A 20,171-nucleotide genomic window follows, 5' to 3' on the forward strand; every position below is an offset into this window, starting at 1 on the left:
GCCTTAATGGAGTGTGAGACCTTTTTTGGATACATGTATTTCTCTAAGCGTGATTCAACTGTTTATCTCCCCGTTCACACGCCTTCATGGTATATTTTCCTGATGTGAGCAGGTTACTCATTTGAATCCTTTCTTGGTGTTCTTTAACTTGGCAATCTCAGGCCAGTGTATCTTTAATTTTCTCCTTAAGTCTTTGATAAAAAAAAAGAAGAAAGTTAAGATCCAAAATGGTGCAGTTCCTCTAAAGTGTTTTTAAGATTTCTCCTTGCAGAGGTTTTCAGCTGCTTCTAAGATCATGTGAACTTAGAAGAGTCCAGCCTGCAGCAAAATATGGTTGCTACAAGTTCCAAATTCCAGATCTTCTCTATTTACGTATGAAGTGATTATGCTGTAAATTACAGAGATGTTTTCTCAGGAAGGTGCTGGCTTTGGATATGTTATCCATATGTGTTGTTGTTAAAAACAACCTAAAAACCTGTTGGTTTGGGAACTTCCCCCTGGGGGCTGAGGCTGTTAGAGGTAGCTAGAGGTGGAGAGAATGGAGAGGATGACAGGATCATTACTTTCCCTGTACCCTCTGCCAAAAAGTACTATTTAAAAATTTCCTCTGGTTCCTGCTCCTGCAGATCTTGAGCTCCCTTGAACCACTTGCTTTTGTAATGAAAACTAAATGGTGATGTGTTTTATACTGAACTCTTTAAGTGTCAGCATTACACAGCTGTAAGTCCTAGCAGATTGCAGAGTCTTAATGGTGGAAAGGGAAATAAGAAAATTAGTGGAGCTAACAGATAAATAATGAGAAGTATCTTTTTGTAGTGGAAATGTCTCATATTTACAAAATGTTTCTTCAAAATGTGAAAAGTTGGAAAGAATAAGCTGTCAGTGGTACCACATTATGAAAAGTCATGCAGTATAGTTAACAAATACACACACCTGGTTTTGTGTGTGATAAAAGGTGCACTTATTGTGACAGCTGCTATTTTCACTTTTTAATTGTTTGAAAATCTGATTGTAGTGTCATATTTTCATTAATTTTCACATTGATGTCCTGGGGCTCTGTTACTCTGTTGAACTGCATAGAGTAAAAATGACCAGAACTGGGAGAGGTCTCTGCATGTTAATAGACTTTTACAAAAGGTATATCCTGTTTCATTAGCAAATAAAAAGCTATTAATGAAAATTTTTATATGTCCAAGTACACACAGGATGATAGAAATTACTTTTTGAAGCATACAGAGGTATCAAGGAAACTTTAGAAAAAAACTTTTTTATTAATCTAACCTAAATTGATACTTAGATAGGTACACTTTATTTTTGAAATGAGGTACATTTTACTTATGCCCATTGTCCTTGATTTCAAAGGCAAATAGGCCAATGACTTAAGTCAACTCCCATTATTATATTGTCACTTGCTATAACATTCAGACAGTGGCCAGAGGTACTACCACTAGGTAGTTGTTCTGGAAAAAACATGTTCTTGCTAAGGATGCCCTTCAGCTAGAACTACAGAAACATAACTTTAGACAGCATTCTAGCCAGAACTGTGCTACCAGGTAGTAGATAAAGTAAAATGAGTAATTTTTAGTGTCTTTATTTTCTGTTGTGCTCTGTATGGAAATGACCAGTATAAAATACCAACAGTATTGCTGATGTTAATAAAAGCAAAACTCATCTGAGACTGTGCATACTTAAGTTTTGTTTTCATTCCTCAGAAAGACTAATCTATTTGTCCTGTAGAAGCAGAGTGAGGAAGCAAAGCTATATGTGCATCATAGGCATAAAAAATGTTATCTAACCCTTTCTGCCAAGTGGTTAGCTGCCATCTTGCAAGGTGCTATAGTACTTATTTAAAGAAATCAACTACTTAAGCTATTATTAAAGCAGTTAAAAGCCATTCATACAAATGGAGCACCAAGATGCGACAGATCTAGGAAACGAGATTTTGTTAGATTAGCAGAAAAATCAGTAGTGATATTCAGGAGCTTGTAGATGCTTTAAGATTTCTACATCCCATTGAAATGAGTGGGTACTACTATAGAACTATATTCAGATTTAACAGCACATTGATCTGTTACTCATTTGCATTGTCATGGCTTATATTATCACTTAAAGCTAGACATTTATTTCACGCTGAGTGAAAGCTTACCATCTAAGAAATCCTCTTGAAATCCTTCAGACTGTAATGCTTTGAATCTCATTGCTATTGATTTCTTCAAGGTCATTTTCTGTGTATTTTCTTGGTACCAAGTTCCGGTCCTGTTGACAGTGGAAGTTTTGCAGGTGATTGTAGTAACATCTGATGTTTTCCTTCTAGATTAAACCCTTAAAATAAGTATGGAAGGAAGAAACAGCCTGTTCTGATTGTGTTCAGGTGACAGGATATTTCTAGATGGAAAATGAAGATGCTGCTTTTCTGACCACCACAGTTCAGCAGCAAGTGTAGTAATGGCAGTAGAGAAATCAAGTGGTTGCTTCCTCTCAGGTCAACAGAGGTCAGTTTCTCCTTGGAGAAATTAAATTTCTCCAAGTTTTTTCAAAGAAAGATGCACCCTTATCTGAATCCCTTCTATATAACTTTGTTCCTTTTCTTTTGTCACATTAAAAACCTAGGTGGGCTAAGCTTTTGTTAGGGGTTAGGGGGTTTCTCACTATTAAAAGTAAGTTGTTAAGTTGAAAATATGTTTTAAGCCTGTCTTCTGTTGGTCCTCTATGAGCTCTAAATGTAAGATTGCATGCTTAAATGTTTTCTTTGTTTTCTATATCTGAATAAAGAGGAATTCCATGTACCAGGATTTACTGGTCTGTTATTCCTATGACAAAATTTATGCCTCTAGAAATGCCACTTGCCACTGGAGAATAGGGAGAACTGTATCTAACTTTGGCAGGGTTTGAACTAAAGCAAGTTCCTGGCCAATACAGCCAGATCACACAGTCTTCAGCGAGGGATCTTATACAACCAGAGTGTCTTCATGACCTCCTGCAACGCCATTATTGTGCTCAAAGCTTTCCCAAAAATGGGCAAAAACTTCACCATAGTCTGTTCTGCTGTGGGCAGAGCAGTGAACAGCTACGGAAGTGAAAAAGTGCTGACTTCTAGTCTGCATTTGCTTTGGAGAACTTCGCATAACAGGAGGGTGCAACTGCAGAATGGAAACCATGCAGAATGCATGGTGTAAAATTGAAGAGACTCCTCACACTCGTGCTGTGGCTGTGGGAAATGATGTAGTGTTTATGCTTGTGCAGGCACATGCATGCACATTTGACCTTGTGTCTGCAGTTCAAGGTAATAAGAAATGATACTGCAGTTGTTCAAAGTGAAAGGTGCACATCTACTGAATGATTAATGGCTTGAGGCATTGGAAAGCAAGATTCGGGTACGAACTACTAACAGTAAAGTTTGGGAAATTCTGGGCTACTGCTGAGTGTCTGAGACAAACACAGATTCACCTGGGCAGGAGTGAGAAGATTTTCACCTTCTCTTTAGCTTCTACTATCTGTGTCTCCTTCATTGCACTGACATTGTGTATTCCTAGTACAGTGTCAATGCTGTTTTTCCAGTTCCACTCCACCTTTCATCTGCTGGGAGATGGAGAAGCTACAGCAGTGCTGAACTGGCTAATGTGTCATGATATTCTCTGTATGGAAGTATATTACCATCGTGGGAATGTGCACAGGGGTACACTTCAGTGCATGACTGATACATGGAAGATTTTGTCCTCTCTCCCCTTTGCACCATGGTCTTTGGCTATTTTGCAAACACTTGGTCTGCCCTACTTCATTCCTTATTTTAGAGCTTTCTTTGAATTGTGTTACCATTTAAGTACAACTTGCTTTATGTCAGTTTTCGTAGCGCTCATTTTTCCACAGTGAAGTGACTACAGATACTAAGTGTGCTAATGCTGCAGTTGCTGCCTGTGAGAAGTTTGTCATTGATGTTCACTAAGAGCTAGTGTAGGTACTGTGATAACAGGTTTGAACTTTAAGAAATGAACCAGTGGTTGGAGGATTATGGACTATTTCTAAATCCTCTTGAGTCCATCGGAAAGGTGAAATACTTAAATCTTCATTTTGTGATCAGAAGAATGCACGAAAGAGAAATTTACTCTCTGATAGCAATGTCATGTGCAACAAGATAGATAAGAGATGGCAGGTATCTTTCTTAAATAATTTTCTGTTATGGTTAACACATGTGCTAAAAACAAAGATGAATGAGAGGCTGGTGAGATTAATTGGGCCATATGTTGCAATACATTGACAGTGAATGTAAGAACAATGAATGACAATCAGTTGCTATTAAATATAATGGCCAGTGATTTACCACCTCATTAAAAGATCAGGACACCAAATTTGCTTGTATGTGAATAGCAAAACAAATAGTCATTAAAATTTCCTGAATGGACATTGAGTTCTTCTTTCAAACTTGCATTACTTTTGCCTGCATAGGAAGAGGAACAACTTAACAGAGTGGAAGCTATTTCATGGGATATATCAGGGCACAGACTAATACATGGGGATGTGAAAATTGTTTTTGAAAAGTAGCGTCTGTAGGTATGTGTGTGCGTATTGGGAGTGTGTGTGTATATGCATACTGGATTTCATCAAGATCGGGCACCAAGGGGTAGTATTGCTTTTTACTTGTTTTGGTATTTGCTGCAGCACCTGGACTTCTTTGAGGTTGTTCCCTACTTACTGTGCACGATACTCAAGAGGTTCAACAGTGCCATCCTGTGGGTGATCTTAAAGGTTTGAAAGCTATGGCAGATAAATAAATGACCTCAACAGGATAAATTATCATAGAATATCAGATACTGTATGTCCCCGTGCAATCAACTAGAATATTTCCCTCTGGTAGTCAGACTAATTATTACTTTTCTGTCCAGAAAATTAATAACCTAAATGTATTATAACCAATGGGAAAGTATTTCAGGCAAGCTGATGAGCAGTGTGCTTGTTCATTTTACTCTATTGCTGAGAAATGTATTTTTAATCATCTCTGTGTGTTTTTAATTGTCTTGGAATTTATTTTCACATACAATGCCAAAATCAAAGGCAACTATATAAATTCAATAAGCACCCCTATAAAGAAGTATCTGGACATCTTTAAAGAGGCATTAAGCTGAAACTAAGATGAGCTGGCTTTCATGTTTCATAACTAGAAAATAAGAATTCCCAAGCAACCTTGAAGATTAAGCTGGATGTTTTGAACAACTGGCCAAAATGCTTTAAATTCCAGAAAAATAAGAGCAGGATTAAAGTCAAGGTTTGTTGACTAGATATGAAATTCAGCTAAGAATATATGGAGAAATTTCTGTTCATGGGGTGAAAATCATGCCAGGACAAGGTAGAAGCTAGCAAATCCTACTCTAATTAGGGAACAGTCAGGTGATCAATGCAGGTCATTCTATTTCATATATGTTTTCAATTTTCCTTGCATAAGCAACTTGTTAATGAAAGTGAATGATATGTTTATTTGGAAATGAGCAAGAAAATAAAGGTTTAGCTGCTCGGTAGAAGGTTTTGCTCATTTTTCAACTCCCTGCTGTTTTGGGGTGCTGGAGGGGTGAGGTGTGTGCTGTCTGCACGCTGCTTTTGCCTGGTGGTTCAGGGAGTTGGGCACAGCTCTGGGTTCTGCGTATGTGCCTCTTCAGTTCGCAGCCTGTTGCAGGAATTGCTCCTTTGCTTGCATCAGCTAGAGGCCAACTATGAGTTGCCGCTGGATGGTTTGATTAAAGGAAGGAAACACCCAATTACAGACTACACTGTTACTCTTTGGTAGTTAAAAATTATGACATGGTTTGTGGTTCCTAAGTCTTTGAAAAACATGTCATGCTATTATATATTTTGCATGTCTGGTTGCCAGACCCACTTAAACAGCAAAAGATGATTGCCAGTGATGACATATCATTAATTTCCACAAGTATGAAAAGAAAAATGAGTCATTCCCATTTAGAAGATAGTTTAATGTACTTTTAATGTATTTAACTTTTTTACCTGTTTTGACAAAAAGTCTTCTAGCCTAACAAAGGCCTTGCATCTGTGTAATTCTGACCTCTTTAAAGTAGGATAACCTCATTTAAGTGTTGGCGTAATAGGAATCTTGAGGTTGTGCTTGTACCCCGATTTACAGCACGTAGATGAATTTTGGATGAATCAGATGTTGTAAGAGATTATTTTCCTGATACATTTAATTGAAGGCAGGGTAATGACATACCAGAGTTTAACCTCTGCACAGGAGAGATTTATTTGTAGTCCTGATCAGTTTAAGGATATGTGCTGGTTTTGGCTAGGATAGAGTTAGTTTTCTTCATAGTAGCTAGTAGGGGGCTGCGTTTTGGATTTGTGCTGAAAACAGTATTGATAATTCAGGGATGTTTTAGTTACTGCTGAGCAGAGCTTACACAGCGTTAAGGCCTTTTCTGCTTCTCACCCCACCCCACCAGTGAGTAGGCTGGGGGTGCACAAGAAGCTGGGAGGGGACACAGCTGGGACAGCTGAGCCCAACTGACCAAAGGGATATCCCACAGCATAGGACGTCATGCTCAGCACATAGAGCTGGGGGAAGAAGGAAGAAGGGGAGGACGTTTGGAGTGATGGGGTTTGTCTTCCCAAGTCACCGTTTACACATGATGGAGCCCTGCTGTCCTGAATCAGCACCTGCCTGCCCATGGGAAGTGGTGAATGAATTCCTTGGTTTGCTTTGCTTCTGTGGCTTTTGCTTTATTTATTAAACTGTTTTATCTCAACCCACGAGTTTTCTCACTTTTACTCTTCCAATTCCCTTGCCCATCCCAATACGGATGGGAGTTAGCGAGTGGCTCTGTGGGGCTTAGTTGTCAGCTGCAGTTAAGCCACAATAGGATAACTTGAACCCAATAACTTTTTACATATTTCTGTCCTAACTGATGTGAAGGGGTTTGCGTCATATGAATGTCTAATTCTGGTTTTGAATCTCACTAAATTCTTGATCTTGATGTTGCCTTATTTTCAGGAGGTTCTGCATTTAATTCTATGGTATTTTAAAGGTATCTGCTATTATTAGTTTTAAATATATGCCTTTTACTTTCTTCAATTGTTTCTACTTATACTATAAAGAAGGTAAATGGGAATAATATTCTCCACTCTTATGTGTACTGTATGCAAATAGTTCTTAGCTCTTTCCTCATATAGAAGTTTCTCCATGCTCTCTCAGCTATTTTTTCCATCTTTATTTCTGCTCTAATTCTTTACTTATGGTGTTCCTGGACTGAATACAGTATTTTAAATGAGGTATACTGTGAGGCACTATTTTTTTCTCATTTTTTATTTGTCTTAGCATGTTGGGGTGTTTTTTTTTGTTTTGGGTTTTGTGGTGTTTTGTTTTTTTTTTTTCTATCATCAGTGAACATGAAGCACTAGCCTTCTTCACTGACTGGCCGCAGCAAGACCCATTTCCCATTTCAGGAGCTTTTCTATTTCATGTGGAAAGGAATGATACATATGTATTGTTCTGTTTCCTGGTTTGTCAACTGTAAAAGTAGGCTTTTGTTTTGGACCACACTGTGAGCGATGCTTATAGTCCTTTTTCCAGGCTGGATCTGCCATTCAACCTGCCACTTGAAAATGGCATCAGATTCAGATCCATCCCGCCATGTAATGGTGCGGGAGGCAATTCAGATGCTGCAAACAGGAGAAGGCTGCAGGCATTCCTTCCCCACATGGATGTGGGAACGTGTTGTGCACTTTCCTACATTTGGGACCACTCTTAAACAGCTGTGAATCTGTGTAATTTATATATCTGTGTGTGTGTATATATATGCATAGCCTCTGCATGTGTTTGTGCGCATACCATGGCATATCTAGGTAGATATAGTTAATAATTATAAAATTCCCTGTTAACTTAGAAAACTAATTTATTCAGTTTCTCAATTTTAAATGGAGTTGGATAAATGCTCATCTGCCCTATGTATGTTCTGTGACTTGTAGGAGATTTCACAGTAATTCCAATGTCACTGTGTCTGTCTTTACAGTATGCCTGTCAGACTTCAGTTCCACCAGTCCCTGCAAGGTGAAGGCATAAGACTTTAGTATTATTAATGCCTCATTTCATCTAGTTAGCAATCTTTTCAAGTATTCCATCTTCTTTGTGATTTACTTGCAGTGTCAGGTAAAGATCTTATTTAAGCTAAGTATTATGAAATAATAGAAATCTTTATTTTATTTGAATACAATCAAGGTAAATTAATCCAGTAGAGAGTCTGATGTTAAACAGGTGCAGTTCTTAGCAGCATCGCACATGTAAAATTAGGGTAAGTTCTTTGAACACTCAGACCTTAACAGATGTGTTCTTTTCCTCCATATGTTAGAATAAAATAACGTTTTGCTCTGAAAGTATTGACACACACACTAAGCAGTCTTGGCAAACATGCCATCGTTCTCCCTACACAATATGAGCTGTAGCTATTATTTAATTTTAAAAAAATGTGTGCATTAAATAGCTGCAAAGCACATATATGTATAAACAAAATCAGTTTTTGTCAGAAAGTAATATTTTTTTGCTTTCTTGTTTACTGGCGCCTAGACAAAGGAATGCTGCATCTTCAAAACAACATCTGTCAAACTGATTTTCGTCAGATTAAGTATATCCTCAAAGCAGCCATCACAGCTTACAAAATACTGGAAATGTAGGTTGTGCTTTGCATAAAACACCAATAGAATTTAAAGCATTTGAAAGTGTTTTACAAATGTAGCGATGATAGCCTGTGCACATTCTCCATTTTTGTTTCTATTTTCAGTAGGTCCTTGGGAAAGATGATGAGTGATGTTGCAACACTGCACTCCCAGTAGATGTCCCAGAGTGCAGTTAGAAAATTATGGTCCAGGCAGCTAATATGGGTCCACAAAAAACAATGGTTTGACAGTCTGGCAGTAGAGATTGAATTTATTGTGAAGAAGTTCATCTGTAGAAAGATTTCTCTCATTAAGAATGAAATTAAAGTGTGAATCAGGGACTGATTTTTCAGGCCTTTCTCTGATCCGTTGAATTCTTCATTAGTATAGATGTGTGATTATATAGTGTCTGGCCTGATTCTGGTTCTATAGATCATCAAAGATAAGTGATAATATTAAATTTTTAAAGATCTTTTCTGGGACAATGTAATCTGGTAAAAATGGGGGGAAAAGCCAGTGGCTTTAACATAGAACATAAATTACATACACACTTAACCATTCTCGTTTCTGGCCAGTTTTCTGTCTTTTCCCCTACTAAGGAATAAGTAATGTATGAAAATGAGCTTTCTAATAGGCTGATATATCTTCCATAGGAGCAAAGCATTTTGTCTTTGTGATCAGTTGAGAGGTGAAGCCTCATTACAGCATATGCCTGCAGCTGAGTGTGGGACCTCAGGTTAGCCAGAAAGGAATGCTGGAGTTTCTGTAAAAGATCGTTGTGAGTGGGGGATAGAGGTGCTTGAGAAGGAAGCCAGGTCAGCGTTCCCATTAGTTCTCCATTTAAAAGTTGGAAATCTAGCAGAGATCACGAAAGTCCAGTCAAAAATCCATGGAAAAAACAAACAAGGGTGAAAGTTAAGGACAAATCTGTTCCCACTGCATCTGGGTGTAGATACATTTTTTGAACTCTGATTTCCCATTAGGTTGCTTTCTGTGTGTTGGTGAGTTGCCCTGTGCTATCCTAAAATGTTCCACATGAACCCTAGGTGTGTTATGGTGATGTGTTTTGGTGCCTACCACACACCCGTGGGATGGTCCTAATTAGTGTCCTGTTCCTAATATCCTGCAACTAAAGACTGTCACAGAACCAATTGCATACAAACAAGGGTAAATATGTTTTTTTCATGGTAGAGTTCAAGATAAATGCTTTAAATCTGAAGGATATAGTTTTTACCAGGGAAATGGTATTGCTGATTTTTGCTGTCTTTATAAAGATATGTTAGCTACTTCTGTGGTACTACTTGAAATGTATACCTCGGACTGGGATTAGCTTAACTGAATATGAAAATGGTCTTTATAGGATTTTCAGTCTAGTTCCTTAGACAAAGGAACATACAACCAAGTAAAAATAATAAGTATGGAAATGTACCAAATATTCTAACTGTTCAGCTGTATTGTGTACCAGGGAACTTGGCACTTGCAAGCTTGGGTCTTTTGAATATTAATAGCGTGACATTTCGAACAGGAGATCAGGGTTTGTGAGAAGATTTTTGCAATTTGCAGTGAGAAAGGCTGTGTTTGAAACAACCATTATGCAATACATTCCTTCTAGTAGTCATTTTTGGCCAAAACCATGAGGCATGTCACTTGTTGTTAAAGCAAGAAGTATGAAACACAGCGGGTCATACGGCGTGGTGGTGGGCAGACGAGCCGTAGCATGTTTAGCAAATATAGGCTCTTTTTGGGAAATGTTGATTTGAATTTCATGCATCATCCAAGCATAGTGAACACTGAAAGGTCATGGTAAGAATGTAAGAAAAAAATCCATCTGATTTTAATTTCTCACTATCCAGTATTGTTACTAATGCAGTGTCAAACAAGTGACTTCCTCTGAGTGTGACTAAAGCCAGATTCCATGTATAGTTGAAGAATAACTTGCCACACATTTTTTTTTTTCCATTTACTGTTCATTTCTTCTATAATATCATGGTGCGAGTTTATAAATGATACCTTAAGCCACCGCAGTACATCTGTGTTTTCTCAGAGTTATTTGAGTTTGTTACTCAGCATCCAGGAAATCTCATGCAGACAGTAATGTACTGATTGGCTCAGTACAATTAGGATAAAATGAAAGTGTGTTGCTATTGATCTTTGCTTGTTATTAGTTTATACTAACAGAAAATCAGATTGAAGGAGTCTAATACAGCTATCAAAATAATCTTTCTCATTGCAGGAAATATCACTGGTACTCTTACATGGTGGTATTTTAGAGCAGAACTTCCTTTTCCCTTTTTCTAATGCTGTCTTTCAAAAAATGTTTAGAAGGGATGATGAGTGTTGTTAAATAACAGGGGTGTTCAGAGACTCTGTAGCAATGCTGTGACTTAAACAGTGCTCAGGCAGTGTTTATTAGACCATTATATCAAGGTCTAATACGGTGCTGCTTGTTACCTTAACTTCATATAAGATCATATTAATAAATCTTTACAAGCTGTGTAGTTGTAAAGCGCATCATAAGAATCAGTCTCATTCCGCTAATAAATAATTTGATTTGTGTTTGCTTTATGTTGTTCCAACCTCATCAGCCATAACATCACAGAGTGAGGACCTTTCTCATGGTCCAAGTTAATGAACCACCTGCTCTGAGTCCTCGGTTGTGGACATGCTCAGAGGGAGGCACAGCTTTACTTGTGCGTTCCCCTTACCTTTGCAGTGCCTCAGGTTACATGGTTTTCTTACAGAAGTATTACCTCTATTGTGGAGACTTTCTGGAGCTCCTGGTCTTGATCCTTCTGCAGATTCCAGGCAGATGTATGTTTACTTGCCCCGGAGACCACTGAAGTGCCCCCCACCAGGGGCGAATTGTTAGATGTGGCTGCAGATATTGCAGATATGATTCTCCTTCTGTGTAATAGAGTAGATAAATATATGCTTGAAAATCTGTGATTTAAAGTACTTGGTGTTGTTTTTTCTGAGACTGAGAATCTTAATCCATTTGATTGACAGATACAAACTTGAATTTTGTTTTATTCTCCATCACAGCAGTAAGTTTAGTCCAGCTACAGTTTTCATTGTTGTAGTACAAATATACTAAGCCTAAAGTACTGCTGGCAGCTTACATGTAAAATTTGAGGATTAAGAAACCAATGTGCACAAAGACTCTCAGCTTTAAGTAAGGAACAGAGCACTGTTAGACTAGCCTTTTACTGCTGCACACTTTGTGTGAAGTAATAGCGACCAAAACCTACAGGTCTGGTCTTGTCTGTAGTAAGTATGGGTAAGGCAGTAGTCATTTGCAGAGGAAATTTGTCTTGTCAATTTGAAACATTCATTAATTGCCAAAAATGGCACTTTTGGCGCTATATGTGATGTACTTTTTATTTTTACCTTCTAAATAATTTGTACAAATAATCCTTCTTATTTTTTTTCAGCCCACCTAAACCAACGGTGTTCATCTCTGGTGTCATTGCTAGGGTAAGATTGTCATTAAATTTTTTTGATTCATAGAAAAATTATTGTAGGCTTTTCAGAATTATCACTGATCAGAGGAAAATTAATCTTTTTCATTCCTCTTTTATGATAAGAGGCTTTATGTTTTGCTTATTTGTGTAAGTCCCTTTGAGCATTCTTTTTGGTTTTGTGTGAAATTGAAATTATTTATTGAAATTACTTCCACTGTTTTTCTTTGAATTTTAGCACTTTAAGTTTATTGGGTTTTTTTTAATCTAAGCTAGATATTACTACATTCATTTCCTTTGAAAGTGGTTGCATGTTAAGTCTGCTGCTATAGCTTGGTCTGTGATGAGGAGTGACACTCCTGCCTATAAGGATACGTGTTTAAAGATACATGCTTCAGTTGCCATATGTGCCTTGAGGTACCTGGGATTCAAGGCATTATTCCCTGGATTTTAACAGCAGGTGGGACCTGGAAATCTATAAGCTAAACCATTAGTATTAACTCGCTGTTAATCATATGATCAGTAATTCATGCGTTGTGTGTTGTGACAGGGTTTTTATCATGGCTTTACATAATGGATAACCTTATTATGATGGTCTTACATCAGTGGGGTATGTAATGTCGTTTACTCTAAGATGGTTGTGTCACATCACGTAGGTGGAAAGAGCAAGCTGATGCCATTTTCCCTAGCCTGTAAGGGTAGTAGACAGGCACTGCTGGATTTCCTGGACCTCCATCTGCACCAAGGTGGATATCTATTTAGGCATCTAGATGCCTAATTACTTCTAACTACTTATTGCGTTAAAGTTTAGTAATTTTGATAGCACTGTAACAGGTGATTTTTTTTCTTTATGAAGAAAAATTTTATCACAGGCGCCCAGTTGAGTAGGCATGCAAAAGATTCAAAACAGAAAAGCCCGTTTTCTTAATTTTGTAACTGATCTCTAGTTAATCAATTACTTGATAGGATACTATACTTATGCTCAGTAAGCGGTCAGCTACAGGTTTATTTATTAACCTATGGCAGAGCAAACTTTTTCTATCATTTTCTGAGACTTTATAGCTCCCAAACGTATCGAAATTTCTTATCTATGTAATAAACAAAACCTAGCAATGTTTTTTTTAAACTAGAGTAATTTTTCAATTATGGTTTCAAGCTTCCTGGTATGTAATAGTTCTCATCTGTGTCAAGTGGAGGTTTTATATACTGCGACCTGTCCTGTTTAATGTCTTTATCAGACAGAAGGCTCCTCATCAAGTTTGTGGCTGGCATCAAATTGTGAGGAACAGTTACTAAGTTTGAGGGAAGGGCTACTACTTGGAGGGATCTGGACAAGCTGGAAGAATGTCAGGCAGCAACTGGTCGTGAGACAGCCACGTACCAGCAAGAAAGCATCCTGAGCTGTCTTAACAGTAGCCATTAGATCGAAGGAAGGGATTATCCCCCTCTGCTCAGCATGCTTTAGACCACATCTGGTTTTGAACATCTCAGTGTATGAAAGGTGTTGATAAACCAGAGTGAGTTTGCTGGAGGGCCACCAAGGTAGTCAGGGGGCTGGAGCACACATCCTGGGAGAAGCAGCTGAGGGAACAGGCCTTGTTTAGCATGGAGAAGAGGTGGTTTCAGGAGGACTTAACAGCAACCTTCCCACATCTACAAGGAAGTTATCGAGAAGATGGAGTCAGGCTGTTTAGTGGTGCATGGCAGGCAGATGAGACAACAGACACAAATTGAAATGGAAGGGCCTGACTAGACATAAATATTAAAACTTTTTCACTGTGAGAACATTCAGGCAGTGGAGAACGTTGCCTGAAGTGGCTATTCAGTCTCTGTCCTTAAAGGTTTTCAAGATCAGACTGGATTAAAACATTGAGTAAGTTGGTCTGATCTTACAGCTGGCTCTGCTTTGAGCAGGAGGTTGGGCTAGAGACATCCTGAGGTCCCTTCCAACCTGAATTATTCTACAGTACTTTGATTCTAAGATAGACATTTCCTGTTACCATTTAGAGACTGACTCGGTCATCTGCTCAACAATTACAGTACCCTCAAGTCATAGAAGAGCTGCATTCACGTCACCCATTTGAGACAACAAGGTCTGAGTGGTCAGAGTGTTATGGAAAAGGCAAACAGCAGCATCAGTGGGAAAGAAGGCAGAAAATAAAAAGTCTGAGAAGAGATCTTTGGAAATTGAAAGTAACTTGGAATAGAGAAAAAAGTGAAAAATGTAAAAAGTTAACCTAGTGATCAATATAAAAAGTTATATCAGAACAGAAAGGAAGAATCTGGAGTAGATTGAAATGAGGTTGGGGTGAAACAGGCCATCTGAGACCTCAGCTTTGTACAAAATAGGTCTGTGTGAGGTTGTAACCCTGTAACCCGGTGGAATGCAGAGCGTTTCTGGCTTGTGATGTATTTGTTCCCATTTATAAAGAGGGAAGTTGTGGTGCTGCTGTTCTCCTCCTGTCACTGAGCACTGGTCATAGTTGTTTCCCATTGCTTTTTGGAAACCTCATGGGTCTGACCCTAGAAATGACAGTTGTAAGTAGGTGGCATAAGGGTTACACCTGAACTGAGCCTGCCCAACAGCAGCGTGTGAGAACTAACACTAGCAGACCTGGTTAAAAAAGAGCATGTTAAACTTAAAAGCCAGCCACCTCTAAGATGTGACTCAAAAGCAGGTTTATATCTTGCCTTTCTTAATACAGAACTGGCATTTCTACAGTAGGTTTTCTTGTGCAGGTAGTTTTTCACACCTTACCTTATTTGTAAAATAGTCTTTTTCTGGTTGCTTTGTGAAAATGTAAACAGGTCAATGGGATCTGACCATACAGGGCCAGTGAAAATGACTTAGTACAAGGAGCTGTCAAGTACTGAAGAGAGGAATGTTGGATTTTTTTTCCTTAGGTCACTTTAAGATACTGTGTTCTTGGATGATGTGTAAAATTGGAAGAAGTGAAACTTAGAATGTCAAGATAGCATGTGTACAGGGGGATTCCAGAGTAACGTGCAACACTGTTTTCCATCTGCTTTTCACATGTTTAACACTTATATCCACTTGAACTGGAAGGTACACTTTTAACATTTCTTAAATTTTTCCTGGTGTGTTCTCTGAACAGGGTGATAAGGACTTCCCTCCAGCTGCGGCTCAGGTGGCTCATCAGAAACCACATCCTTCTGTGGAAAAGCTTCCTCACCCACAACATGTCAAACAGCACATCCACCAGCCTCGCAAGTGAGCTCTCTATCAAAATCTCAGCCAAACTGCCATCAGTGAATAAGTTTTTCAAAGAAGATGAAAACCCTTTAGGATTCACACTGTCAAATCAGTAAAATTGACCTCTAAAATATGCTGTTTCTTTTACTTTAATTCCCAATGGTGAATAAGAATGAAGACATTGTTCAGTTATCCCAGGTGGAAAATTCTCTATTAAATATTTGATGATCAGGGATGGGGTTTTTATAAAATTTTCTTACTGCCAAGATAAAACTTTGGTATGATAAAAGGATTAGTGAGCTTAAAACTTGTATTTTTAGTTGTGGCATTGCAATAGCAGATAGTTAATGTAGTTTTTATGCTAAGCCTGTAAGGGAGAATAACCCTTTTGAACTGGTACCTTTACTATCTGGAGGGAGTTTGTTGTGTGTGTTGATAGAAGTCAGTGGTTGTCTTGATTACATAGAACCATTGCAGTCTTTAGTATCCTGTGGTGTTACACCCCGGTGACTGTGCTCTCTGAATTCCACTAGTGAGATGCCAAAAGGGCCCAAAACCAGTCTCAAGTGGGCAGAAATCCAGCTGAATCTTCTTTACACCCTTTGAACTCACCCAGTCTTGCTAAGGTTCTTCCCTTTGGAGGTCTGTGGGTATGGAGAGGGGAGAGAAATGAGAGGTACAATAACATTGCTGCTGTAGGCAACTGATTTGTGGTCTTGCGGGTCTCTCTGGGGGCTCTATTTTTATGAGGTGATGATTCCTCAATTCCAATAACAAGCTGAAGGAGCTCGGGACCCTCCAGAATTCAAGTTAAAATAAACTGGCAAAAAATATGTTTTCTTTTTTAACTTATGGTTTGAGATACCAATTGAAATTAGTAGATAACATTAGTAAATGTGTTTAACTTTGTGACCCGGTCTCTCTTGCGCATCATATTTTTCCTAGTTTTCTTATTGTGAATAAGGACAGCAGTAATATAAGGGAATATAAAAGTTACTTTTCGGATAGAGCAATTGGCCATATATAAATTTTTGATTGCACAGTTCAAAATCACTTAGCTCTATCATCTTCCTTCTGCAACTCATTGCTGTAAAACCCAGGAAAATAATTTTTTTAACATTCCACCTACACATTTAAAGTGTACTTCTGTTTTTAACTGGCTATAAATACAGTACAGCCTTTAGTACCCTCTAGGTTTATAAAACTTTTACTAATGTCAAAAAAGCGGGTACTGGACCTAGTGCTGCAAACATTCACCTGGCAAACCAGTGAAAGTTTGGCATTGCTTGGAGCTTTACTACTTCATTTTATGTTTAAAATCAAATGTCTAGAAAACCAGTGGGGAAGAGTTTTTAAAAGACTATTTTTAAAAATTTTTGCAGATTAAATAGTTATTCCCTGAGTAGCTGGTTTAAAACAACAAAAAATGTGAAATGTGGCCCATTTCACAAGTGGAATAACTCACTTCATGTGGGTGAGAGGGACCTGGCATTTCCATCTCTTCATGGGCTTGAAATGGAAATGATGCAAAGGATGTGCATGGATATATTTATTCTACAACTGAGGAAGGGTGTACAATCTGTATATGCAGTCTTTATTTTCAGTTGAATTAGATAACCGTACTTGCCTTAAGGAACAAGCATTGTTTATAAGAATTATTCTGTATTAGAATATGCATAATTTAAAAAATACGCTTTCTGTTTCTGACGTTGGTACGTCTGAGGCCTTGTTTGTAGCCGCTCATGAGTGTACAATTGATTCACACTGTAACTCATTCATAAGGGTAGCATTGTGGAGCCTTGTAGAATATCTGCATGAGGTAATGTGCTGGCAGGAACACTTGCAGATTCAGGACAGAAAGCGGTGGCATCTGGTTGATGGTGCAGCCAGCAGCTGTCAGTGTGCTGCGTCAGCAGTGAAGGAGATCATCACAGTCACTTGGTACTGGTAGCTGCTGGCTTGAAAGTGAGCTGGGTGGGATTCCATCTGAAGTAGTGTCTAAACTCCAGCTGTAGTCAATGGTGATATAGTCAAGATAGTCAACAGAGTTTAGGTATGGCATTTTTGACCAAATGGAAGTGTCTTTCAAGATGACTTGCATCACCCTCGACTCCACTGACAGCAGTGGAAAACTAAACGTACCTCAGTATAGAAGCATACAGTTAAGTGGGACTGGGTACATCTGGTCTGTGTCCAGTAATAGCTGGTAGAAGTGTTTCTGCGAGCAACACCACATTTCCATTCAATACTAAAAGTTAGGAACATGGATGCTTTTGAATTACAAACTACTGCTCCTGGTTGCGAACGCAATATATACAACATACATAGAAAATACCTGAATTTTGTCTTTGATTACTTAGATGGATGTATAAGTTTGTACAACAGAGTATTAATCTCAAGATAGCTTTAGTGGCTTTTAGAGTGCAGGAATTCCAATATGGTTAGAAAACGTCTCTGTATGAAAGCGTATTATATATATTGTTGGGAGGTATCCGTGTTTATACATAGGTGTCCTTACCAAAGCATTACCTTGCCTAAAATAATCATAACTGGTGATCTGGATTGCCTACTGATGGTTAACGATACTTTTAAAATATGTTACAATAACATACAAACATAGGAAATGTTCAAATGTTACCTCAAAATGATTGCAAAAGAAATTTTCTGTAATTGTCAGTGTGGCAATAATGCAACAATAAAGCATGGAATTGTATATTTGGGCTCTTTTTTTCTGTAAATACAGTGTAAATCAGCAGGGTGCGGTTTTGTGGGGTTTATAGGATTTTATTACAGAATGCTGTATGACTAATCAACATTTTATAGACGGTGACATTTATTAGGAAGTTTTATGACACAGTGGATGAGCTGTTTTGGATAGTCCAGTCTCATTTAAAATAAAAACTACATGCTACCAGATAGAATGGGAGTTGTTTTCCACTATGAAATTGGAGATCTTAACTTGGTTTTTACGAAACTGTAGAATCTAAGCCTGGTAATAAATCAGTATGGTAAAAGAAATGAAATTAAACATTTTCCATTGTTTTCCAAGTTCTAATCTTCTTTCAGAAAAAGAAAGTTTTGTTACGAGGAGAGGTGGCAAGCTTCTCATAAAACTGCAGTTAACATTACATAGTGCATGCCATAACACAAGTGGTTCACTGGAGTTTGGAGAAATGGCCACAGCGTTTCTGGAAGCTTTCTGATGCTTTGGGCATCCTATATTTAGTATATGTGTGGTCTGTATATAGTATAGCAAATATATGCGATACAGTGCAGATAATGCCAGATTTACAACCCTGGGACTATTGCAATGTTAGGTCCTAAGACTCTGAACTCACATAATGATGGGCTACTTTATTCAAAAAATGTCTTCTTTCTTTAAATTTGGGGAAAATATATGTGCATGCTGTCTGGCATGCTGTTGATTGAATTGTCCATAATTATTCCAAGTTCCATGGCCCTGCTATCAGCAGTATTGCAAATGTTATTAGTAATTAGAAATTATTTACTGCTAGTTTCAGCAGTATGGTTTACCCTTGCATCATTGGATGTCTTGAACATAAGTCTTGTACTTGTATCTGTAGTAGTATCATCGTCACGTGCTCTTGGCTGTTCAATGAAAATACAGCAATCTGTTTCATACAGAGGTGAAGGGGATGGATTAGACATATGGTTTTGTCCCTTTGGAATAACTTTATTCTGAATACTCACCATCTTCATGGAGGAGGGAGGTATGGGTTTTGTAAGCCACTTTTCATGTCCCCTTCAGATTTGGGTATATCAAGTTTAAAATGAGATTTAAGTCTAGGCGGATGCTGTTAGCTATAGGATTAAGATACATTAATTGCATTTTAGAAAATGTGGGGATGTCAGTAAGGGTATAGTTACTTTTACAGTAGGAAGAGATGTTGGTGGTCATATGCTGCAATGATATAAAGAACTAAGAAGGCAAATCTCTGTTTTAGTTGGATTTTTTTGCACCCAAACCTTTTTCTTCACAAGATAGAGACACTTAAATATAACTAGTTACAGCTAACATTATCTGCTCTAAAGAGGAATGCAGATCATAGTGACTGGACAAGCCTCAAAGAGAAGAAATTTGATTCAAGTCTGCAGCAGTAAATCTCCATCAGATTTCTTCAACAGATGAGTAAAATAAATCTTCATTGTAGCTGAAGCCTTTAGTAAGTGCTGTGCTTAATTGTATTATGTAAAATTAGTAAAGGTAATTTCTAAGTACCTGATTTGCTCTCCTAAAGAATTCTTTTTCCCCCTCAAAATTTCTCTATCACACCCCTGGCGCACACACTTTTTTCTTAGGAAAGTTTGTTATTTTGTTGCTGTGTTCCTGGGTCTCCTTCAAGAAAGTGTATTTATTGGTTTTCCTCATCCCCCATCAGAGAAGAGACTGCATTTAGTGTATACTATTTTTTCAGTCTTTTTCATAAAATGGTATTTAGATAGGAAGCCTGAGAGGAGAGCTGGAATGGGTTGTATTTTACAAAGCTCTCCATGAACAAAGCAGTCAGTTCTGTTGCACAAACTGTTTCCCTTCCTTTCAGGATGCTGACCCGAGCTGAGAAAAAGAATAGAATACCTTTTCTGAAAATGTAATTTATTACTGCTTGGAGCTGATGGGCATGCATGGATGCTGATGAATTTTTTACAAAGCATACTCCCAGTGCTGCCAGGGACAAAACTGAAACACAGATACTAAAGCCATTGCAAGCATAGATCTTGCAAGTGACCTTGAAAGAAGCCCTGTAATATAATCTCTGCTGCCCGGCTTGCATTGGAGATATTTTTAGAAAATTCGAGTGGCTGGTGTTCTGTAGGTCACTTGCGGCTTTATA

General features: G+C 38.1%; 1 protein-coding gene across 1 annotated transcript in view; it reads left to right on the forward strand.

The window, feature by feature from the left end:
- DAP (death associated protein) overlaps positions 1-18,031 on the forward strand; it is a 52,652-nt gene extending 34,621 nt beyond the window's left edge. The window contains exons 3-4 of the mRNA XM_026841389.1: positions 12,078-12,120; positions 15,221-18,031. Of these exons, the coding sequence (XP_026697190.1) occupies positions 12,078-12,120; positions 15,221-15,340 (163 nt within the window). The 3' untranslated portion in view covers positions 15,341-18,031. The remainder of the gene's footprint in view (positions 1-12,077; positions 12,121-15,220) is intronic.
- Positions 18,032-20,171: the final 2,140 nt, after the last annotated feature.

This window comes from Athene cunicularia, assembly GCF_003259725.1.
Source record: "Athene cunicularia isolate RWA chromosome 2 unlocalized genomic scaffold, athCun1 chr2_part1, whole genome shotgun sequence".
Taxonomy (NCBI): Eukaryota; Metazoa; Chordata; class Aves; order Strigiformes; family Strigidae; genus Athene; species Athene cunicularia.